This window comes from Clupea harengus, chromosome 7 (genome assembly GCF_900700415.2).
Source record: "Clupea harengus chromosome 7, Ch_v2.0.2, whole genome shotgun sequence".
Lineage (NCBI taxonomy): Eukaryota > Metazoa > Chordata > Actinopteri > Clupeiformes > Clupeidae > Clupea > Clupea harengus.
In genome coordinates, this window is record NC_045158.1 from 3,671,981 (window position 1) to 3,681,283 (window position 9,303).

Sequence of the window (9,303 nt, forward strand, 5' to 3'; positions counted from 1 at the left end):
AGTTTAAATTAGTTCTACAGAGTACATTTTTTTTTCAAAAGTAAAGCTTAAATGCCATATTTTTGTGGGAGCTTACGTTTCTTTCCATAGTCACTCACGAGAGTGAATGTAAACATGACAACGCTGAAAGTGTCCTATAATTGACGCGTGCCGGTAATTGACGCAGTTAAGATACTTGTCATCTATTGTTTGCCCTGAATACTCCACATGGACAGTCTCTATCAGAATAGTCTACATGGACATTCTCTATTAGAATACTGGGTTCTTTGGAAAGTGAGCAATGGGATGATGTCTTGACTGGTAAATACAATATCAGAGTGTATTCTGACGCTGTGGTGTGTGTTTCCGTCTGTGTTCTTGGTCATTTTATTTTTACAATTTTAGTAAAACCAGTGTACTTTTTGTGAAATATGAACCCTGTAGTTTTTTGTGCTACAATGAGTAAAATGGCATTTCCTTTGTTGTCCAGGTGGAGTTCCTCACATCCCAAACCTGCGGATTGTGCTTCTGGGATACAGAGTAGGTGGGAAGAGTACAGTGGGGAACCTCATTCTGGGGAAACAGGAGTTTGACACCTCAAAGAGGACAGCTCGGTGTGTGGAGAAAGAGGGAGAAGCTTCCCAGAGGAAGGTGACCTTGGTAGAAGCACCAGGCTGGTGGAAAGGCTACCGCATGGAGGACACTCCAGACCGTGATAAGCGGGAGATTGTCCTCAGTGTGTCTCTGTGTCCTCCAGGACCCCATGCACTGCTCCTGGTTGTTGATGTAACCGATCCATTAGTGGCAGAATACAGAAATGCGCTAAAACAACATCTGGAGCTTCTCGGTGAGAAAGTATGGAGTCACACAATAGTGGTGTTTACAAAAGGGGGCTGGCTGGGAAACACAGCCATGGAGGAGTACATTGAAAGTGACAGGAGTGGTCTGCAGTGGCTTGTTGAGAAATGTGGGAACCGTTATCATGTTCTGGATAAGTATAGACGAGAGGATGTTCAAGTCACTGAGCTGCTTGAGAAGATAGAGGAGATGGTCGCAGGAAACTCTGGCAATCATTTTCACTTTGACAGAGAGATCTTGCAGAAATTGGAAGAGAAGAAAATGGAAGACGAGAAAAGAGCAAAAGAGAGGAGGATGAAGGTACAGAAGCAGAGAGAAACTGTCAGGTCACTAGCAGGTGAGAAGCACTTCTGTTTCAGTACATTGGTTCATTTTGTGATAATCAGAAAAGCATGGCCATTCAGGCAGAAACCTATTTTGACAAAACTGTTAACATTGATGTCAATGACGTCCAGAAAGAGTGCGTTTTGGGGCTTGCCTTGATATAACAGGTCTTGTCTTAATAAAGTAATGTATGCAGAATTGATAGTAGAGTAATATGATCTTTATCGATTTTATACAGGGGGTATACCAAACATGTCAGATTTAAGGATTATCCTGCTGGGATACAGAGGATCCGGAAAGAGTTCATTAGGAAACACCATCCTTGGCAGGCAGGAGTTCATCACATCCTTGAGAACAGCTCAGTGTGTCAAGAAACAAGGTGAAATAGCAGGGAGGAAGGTCACCTTGGTAGAGGCTCCAGGATGGGTGTTTAGTCACTCTGTAGACAGTACCCCTGCTCGAGATCAACAGGAGCTTGTCCGCAGTGTGTCCCTCTGTCCTCCCGGACCCCAGGCTCTACTCCTAGTCATCAGTGTGAGCCTCTCATTCAGGGAGGACTCTAAAAGTGCGGCCCAGGAACACCTGCAGCTTCTTGGCGAGGGCATCTGGGATCGCACCCTGGTGCTGTTCACCAGAGGGGACTGGCTGGGCGACACAACCATCGAGCAGCACATTGAGAGTGGGGGAGAGGCTTTGAAGTGGGTTGTGGAAAAATGTGGGAACAGGTATCATATTGTCAACAATCTGAACCGGCAAGATCGGACCCAGGTCAAAGAGCTACTGGAGAAGGTGGCGGAAATGGTGACAGGACAACCACAACCTCCATTTCAGGACTGAGAAAAGTATGTATTGTATACAACCTGACAATATTTGTATTTTCTTAAAGCTTTTGTTCCTCTTATAACCCTCTACTTATCATTTAGATATCGAGCACATTGTAATTATGCTGAGGTGTATAATCCTTTAACACTAAATAACATCAGAAGGGAATATTGTTAAACAATTATTTTTCATGACCCCCATGTTCTTTCCTCCCTTCCTCATTAATGTATTCTCACACAGTGAGTGAACAAAGACCAAACACCAACGCTGATGGGGGCAGCCAGGACCTGGAGAGGATGGGGGGCAGCCAGAACCTGGAGAGGATGGGGGGCAGCCAGAACCTGGAGAGGATGGGTGATGGAGATAATTTCGAAACACTGTTAATGACTTAAGAATATATTAATCACGTGCCTTGTATTAATAATACCTTGTATGAATTGTGTGCTTATGTAAGAAGGAACATGGCTTTTCTGTGTTTCTGTTTGTGTGTAACCAGGGCTGTAGTGGTAAAATTAGAGGTGGGTAAACTATGAATTTTGTGGTCAGACAGACCTCGACGCGAAGCAACGCAACACAAAGCGTCGCGACTCTGTAAGGCTGTCCTGGCTATATTCCATTATGTTATCAGTTAAAGTCATATTAAATCAATGACAGTGAATAAATGTGTTTGTAGTTTATTCAATTTCAAGAAAACAGTAAAGAAAAGTATGTGTAGGCCTCACAACAATGAAGGGGGTGGAGACAAAAGAAAGGACCTCTACAGGACCTAAAAAAAAATGAAGGCCTCTGGAAACAGGCCCTGAGTGTTACAGCTGAAAAGTATAATATAAAAAGAAACCATGCTGCAATTAAACACTTCCCCTGTTCTTTAACCATTGGAGAAACCTCCAATGTCAACACAACACAACAACACAATTGCTATATTAAGACGTACGGAAAGGGGAGGCTGTGCCTCATCTCAGATTGCACAATCCCTCACAAACTGGGTTGAGCGCAAGCATAGAACCTTCTTAAGCCCGAATTATAGATCTGCATCGGTGTCCGTCCGATTTACGGATGGGCGGGGAAACGGATTCGGACGTACTGTTTTTGATTTATACTTCTCCGACGGCTGTGGGTGTTGAAAACAATTCACCGCCAGAACAGTAGATGGAGCAGCGGTTTTTTTGGTCGCAGACGAGCTACTCCGCGACCTCTTTGAGTGATAGAATTTGTCGATTGTTTATCTCCCACCTCCCAGCTGTCACTAGCAAGACACGTGATCAATGTCTCTTTGAGACACACTGCATTACAATGGATAGTTTGTCTAACGCAAGATATTCACTTGAAAAGGCAAACTTATCTCCATCATGGTAGGTATTATTTGTGTGAAAAATAGTAGCAATCTATAACAAAATGATATGCTTATCTTACATACACTATAGAAACTATTAAAAACGATTCAATGAAATGAATACTATCTTATTTTCTTTGGTATTTTTGTCATATTCAGATTTGCAATGATGATTGCTGGGTAATATGTATGCTGTTGTCCAATGTCAAGTCTCTATTTGATCATGTGACGAGACGATATGATAGTTTAGGCGCAACATCTGAACGTCAAGACCAACAAGCTGACTGGGCAAATAAATATCTGTGACAACGTGATTACAGGAGGCAAACTGGTATCAGGGAAGAAGTTAAAAATAAACTGTCATCTGGAGAGTTTAAAACAATACAAAACGAGGGGGAATCTACTGTATGGAGATATTTCTGCTTAGTAGTCAACGCGGATTCTATGGATTAAACCTGGATGGTTGGGGGAGAGAGATGAACGTCAAAACCGACAAACTGGGCCAGAGGCAAAAGCACCTGCAAGCTGAAAAAAATGACTTTTAAACATAAGCGTGATAAGGCATTGAACATTCCATATTTAAATATCTTAATAAGTAGTTAAGTAAACGTGTTTGCTTCACATGCTTCTCCCCTGTACAAAAGCGTCGGCTAAATGTCTAAATGTAAATGTAAATGTAATGATGGAGAAGTTCGTTTTTGAGAGTAAAATAAATCACATTTAGGATAATAGCCTTCTTCCTGTGTGCGGGAATTTGTTTATGTCCTAGCTGTGACAACACGATTACAGGAGGCAAATTGGTATCATGGAAGAAGTTAAAAAGAACTGTCATCTGGAGAATTTAAAACAATACAAAACGAGGGGTAATCTGTATGGAGATATTTCTGCTTAGTAGTCAATGCGGATTCAATGGTTTAAACCTCGATTGTTGGACTATGTATATCGTTTTATAACGAACTTTGTGCACTTAAAGTTTAAAAAAAAAAGAAACTGTCATCTGGAGAGTTTAAAACGACACTCGAGGGGAAATTTACTGTAGGCCTATGGAGATATTTCTGTCGGATGGCATCATAGTCTATGCGGATTGTAATGAGGCTGTTTGATATGTCCAATGTAAGAAGTGTGAAGCTTTAATGAAATATGATTGATGCCATCCTCTTTCTCCACAACATGGATTAAACATCGATGGTTGGACTATGTAGATACTTTTATCTTTTATCAAGAAAAAAGATGATCTTCAATGGTAAGACTTGTTTTATTCGTGCCTCTTCTGGTGTAGCATATAACGTGAGTTTTATTTAGGCATATCAGATGCATATGTAACGGGCTATCAGTAGTGCCGCACGCCCATACACACATACACACACAGACACTCAATCAGGTCTGGTTAACTCCACTAGGGAGCAGCGAGGGGTCAGGGATAAGAGAAGGAATGTGGGAGCTTGTGTTTGAACTCCATGCTTTTGACACCTGCTTTTGTCCTTCACTTCTCAAGGTAATCCAACCTTTCCTTTTCGGTTGAACTGCTGCAAATAACTGTATATGTTCTAACAACAAGCAGACTGGTTATTGAAGTGTTACTTTGTTGAAGGGTGTTTGTGTGCGTGTGTTTAGTGATGTTTAGTGATGTTTGTAGAGTGTGATTTGCACATGGTTGTGGGCAACTGATGATGATAGCCTGTCTTTTATTGTAGCCTGTCTTTTATTGTAGCCTGTTTTTATGGATATTTAATAAAGGAACTCCATGCTTTTGACACCTGCTTTTGTCCTTCACTTCTCAAGTGTAAAGGACCTGTTTGTACTAGCCCAAGTTCCCCTAGGCTTGAGGCTAGTAACACATAGCGTGTGTAATGTGTAGGCCAGGCCCGGGGTGGGTAATCGGGAGAATCGGGAGAGTTCCCGGTGGGCCGCTTCACTTCTGGGCCGGTCGAGAATTTTATTTTTTGACATTTGTCACGTTAGTCCATCTTCTCTTAAAGTAGGCTACACACGTTCCGCATTCTGACACCGCAACCTCTGCATGGGTTGCACCATGTGAGGATGTTCTCCCCTCCCAAATAGACTTGGTTGGGTCCATAGCCCGTCTTTTTAAAAAAGTTTTCTCAGATAGGCTACCGATAGCTGGGCCGGCCCTACCGCAAAGATACGCGTCAGGGAGGATGGATGGGAGGAAGAGGCCAGGAGGGGCTGAAAAAGCCAGGTTGAAAAAGGCATGGGAGGAGGATGCTGCCAAATGTGCCAAGCATACCGATTTATTTTCAAGAGGACAAACACAAGTGGCAACTGGTAGAGAGACATAGGCCTAATGATTAGCAACGTAACTATTCGGCTAACGTTGTAGCGTTAGTTAATATCGTTGTAGCGTTGTCAACCTATTCGCAAGCAAAATATAAAATTTTATTAAAATATTAGCCTTTTTACATCACCCAATATATGGCGATCCATAGACTGCAAATATTATGCAAATATTGATAACAAAACTCAAACTTGATCTGTGTATAGATAAAGTGGCTGAAACCAGTGCACTGCTTAGGCGGTTACTGATGCTGTTGGTGCTACTCGCAATGTAACTGTATACTGTACTGTGAGTTGTAAACATTAGTTTCAAATGCTTTATTTATTTATTTATTTCTGCTTTTGTTAATTTATCAACCTATCCTTGTGGAATAGTGGAATATTTTGTGTTAACTTCTCAGCTTAAGTGGATTATTATTTAACCTTTACATTATTTGTTGAACCATGGTATTAATAAAAAAAAACTACAGGATAGTAAGAGCTGAACTGTTGCTTCATTTATCCAATTTCCACTACCATGGAAAAAGTGGGCCGGTCTTGGGCCTGAAATTCCCGGGCTGAAAAGTGGCCCCACTCCGGCCCTGGTGTAGGCCATTTCATTCCGTTCTTGCAATGTGAATAATTCATTTCAATATGCTTATCTCCCTTTTGTGCGCGCTTGTGCGTTTAACGGGGCTTGTTTGTGTGAGCCAGTGCATTTATCATTCATCTGTTGATGCTCGAGTTTAATAAAGGCAGGCTATTCTTAAGAAACGTATGTAAATGTGTCAGTAGTATGAACAGTTGAGACATTGACTCATTGGGGTTCGGACTAAATATTTTACTTGCTGTCGGGCTGGTGTAGACCTGGGACAAGTCAGCGCGATAAGGCATTGAACATTCCATATTTAAAATATTGTAACTTGCCGGCATAGTCGCCCCATAATGCCGTGCGGCGGGCACATACTTTTCTCTATGTGATGCACTAGCGCCCAACGATGTTCTTTAACAATGTTCCTTACTGTTCTAATTGCATGTCGTTGTTCTGTGTTGGGACGGAGTTTATACAGGTGTGTGACGGTAGCACAGTCTGTTCGTGATAACTTGTAGCAGGGCATAAAGCCCGTGCCATTTTGACATTGTATTGTGTTTATTGTTTAATTAAAAGCCATAACAAATATTCCACACTTCCGTGATTTGTTACAATATCTTAATAAGTAGTGAAGTCAACGTGGATTCTATGGATTCAATTCGTTTATTGACACATCTTTTCAGGACGGCCACATCGCTTTAAAACGACGTGTTTATAAGTTACATTATTCAAAGATGGAAGATAAAAGGCGAGATAATCGCCAGGTGTAAGCCTACTTTCTCATTATGTGTGTGTGTTAGGGTTTGTAATACAATGGTGTTGGCTGCAAGTTAACTCCTTCACGTTAATGTTAGCTTTTGTATATGAGCATTCATTTCAACTGTTCCATCATCTGAAATATCACGGTGTCGAAAAACAAACCTTTGATCTAAACAGAATATTCAGTATGGAATGGGAATATTTCAGAGCACTAGGGCTATCTTTTATCGCGTTTGACAAATATGCTCCGATTGCTGTGATGTCTCCTGTGAGAATGGGATAGTATTCTCTCCTGTGAATTTGCGGTCATTTGAGCGTCCTTATAAGTGTTTCAGAAATGTCTTCAGACCTCTTCTGTTATGTTTGTTCATAATCAACTAGAAGAAGCTTGTGAGACGGTCTACAGGCTATTCATAAAAAACATACGTAAATGTGTCATTAGTATGAACAGTTGAGACATTGACTATGTCTGGTTGGATTCCGACAATATATTTGAATGGCTGTCTGGCTCAGGCACTACTCTGTCGGACGCAGGCCGGGCTCGGACAGAAATATTCGGCTGATCCACACTCTATAACAGAATAGGAACAGATAGGGAATGAAACAGGAAATGTGAGATTCCGGAAATTATGTCTTTAGGAAATGATTTCGTTAGCGGACCAATCACAGCCATGGGGGTATCCGTCGCTATCCGTTCGTATCCGAAAAAGTTACAAAAATCGAGAGGTGCACGTCGGTGTCCGTCCAGCTCTCCGAAGGGCTCGGATGGGCGTTTGTCGCTACACGATGGTAGTCCTTTGGGGGATAGTAGTCCCTCACATTGTGCATGCGTCATTTTGCGACACTGTCGACTGCTGTCGACAGCAAAGGCGCGCGCGCATGCGTCACAACGACAGATCCGTTTTCAATCATGGAGAAAAGCGACGAAAGCCAGTTTTTTGAAAACATGACCATTTACTTAAAAACAAAGATGTTGTCACAGTGGACAAAACAGATGAGGTGGAGGATCAAAAAGTCTCTCCCCAGTTTCGTTTCATATGTTGACGTAGAGCCTTATGCTGTAGCGATTCCCCGCGAATTCAGCGCGACGTTGCAATTTTAACACATCACCGCAACTTTCTCGCAAATTTGACAAATTATTGTCATCTCCCACAACTTTCTCCCTCCCCCGGCTACACCAAGGGCGGAAATTCTGCCCTGCGGACACCGTGCAGACACTAGCAGAGTTCTAATCCGTTGTAAACAATGAGAATGGCTACACCAGAGGTGGAAACGGAATGCAGCCCATGTCCTCCGATAATTCAGAAATAGATCTAGCTTCAATTTTTATAATTTTCTGCAAGGTGCGCATGGCCCTTTCTACATAGAGTCTGGTAATACATCTATGAAATGTAATGAAAATTATTTATTTTGCTGTGAATAATAAAGGAAGCAATGAATCCGATTATTTCCCAAACCCTCTAGAGCTGTTGCCATGGAGATTTAACGTTACTTTCTGCTGATAATGTAGCAGTGAGTGTTGAAGAATGGATAACTTGAAATTGGACGACTTTAAATTAATATATGAAATTGAACAACATAAACACCTATACGGATAAAACAAATCAACAAGGATAGCAAAACAGATTGATCAGCATAGAATGAGAACGGCAGAAACGCAGGAAGGACGTCAGACAGACAGATCAGTGACACAGGCTGTTCTTTTTTTTCGTTGTATGTGAAGGCTGAGACATTCATAACATTTTATTCAGTCTTACTGGTGGTCCTTTTGTAATACCAACAGCTTACTTCGTTGTGGATAAGTAAAGCCTATGTACTGTTCCCGCTACGTGTTTTACACCACCAGTACATTAACGTAGGTAAACAGACAGCCAAACTCGATTACACAAGCCAGGTAGCGAGCGCCTTGCTCCTTTATTGATTGTCAGGTGAAATTTTTGAGTGAAACTGTAATACAGAAAATACTTAGAAGGTATACTAAACACAGCAAGTTACTATTATACTCGTTACATCAAGAATCAGCGCAACAACAGATTACAGCACAGCTGGCTAACAAGTGCTAACGTTAGCCATTAAAGGAATTATGAATGAATAACGGTCATATCGCTATATTACTAATAATTAACACTAACACAGTTCATGGAAATTAAATTTAGGTCACTTAAACATGTTTATCACAGTATGAAACAGTCAAAACACGTAGTCATTGTTTTCGAGGGTGTGAGGGAAAGCATGACACAAGGTTTACTATGAGCAAACCGTAACTAGCATATGTTTCTAGATAACTGTCTAACCGCTGTTGCCATTCTCACGAGACGAACATTTTAATGATGTCAAAGTAAAAGTCCAATACTATACTGTT

The 9,303-nt window shown here is 41.5% G+C and overlaps 1 protein-coding gene across 1 annotated transcript; it reads left to right on the plus strand.

The window, feature by feature from the left end:
• Nucleotides 1-207: 207 nt before the first annotated feature.
• Nucleotides 208-1,325, plus strand: LOC116221208 (GTPase IMAP family member 7-like). Its single transcript, XM_042708159.1, has 3 exons — nucleotides 208-214; nucleotides 470-1,116; nucleotides 1,224-1,325. Exons 1-3 carry the CDS (start codon nucleotides 208-210, stop codon nucleotides 1,323-1,325), a joined length of 756 nt encoding a protein of 251 aa, XP_042564093.1.
• The last annotated feature ends 7,978 nt before the right edge of the window (nucleotides 1,326-9,303 follow it).

Bases quoted from the DNA above. Each gene is read 5' to 3' on its own strand.
- LOC116221208 (XM_042708159.1), top strand. The intron at 1,117-1,223 runs GCAAAAGAGAGG...TGTGATAATCAG, and splicing joins AAATGGAAGACGAGAAAAGA to AAAAGCATGGCCATTCAGGC.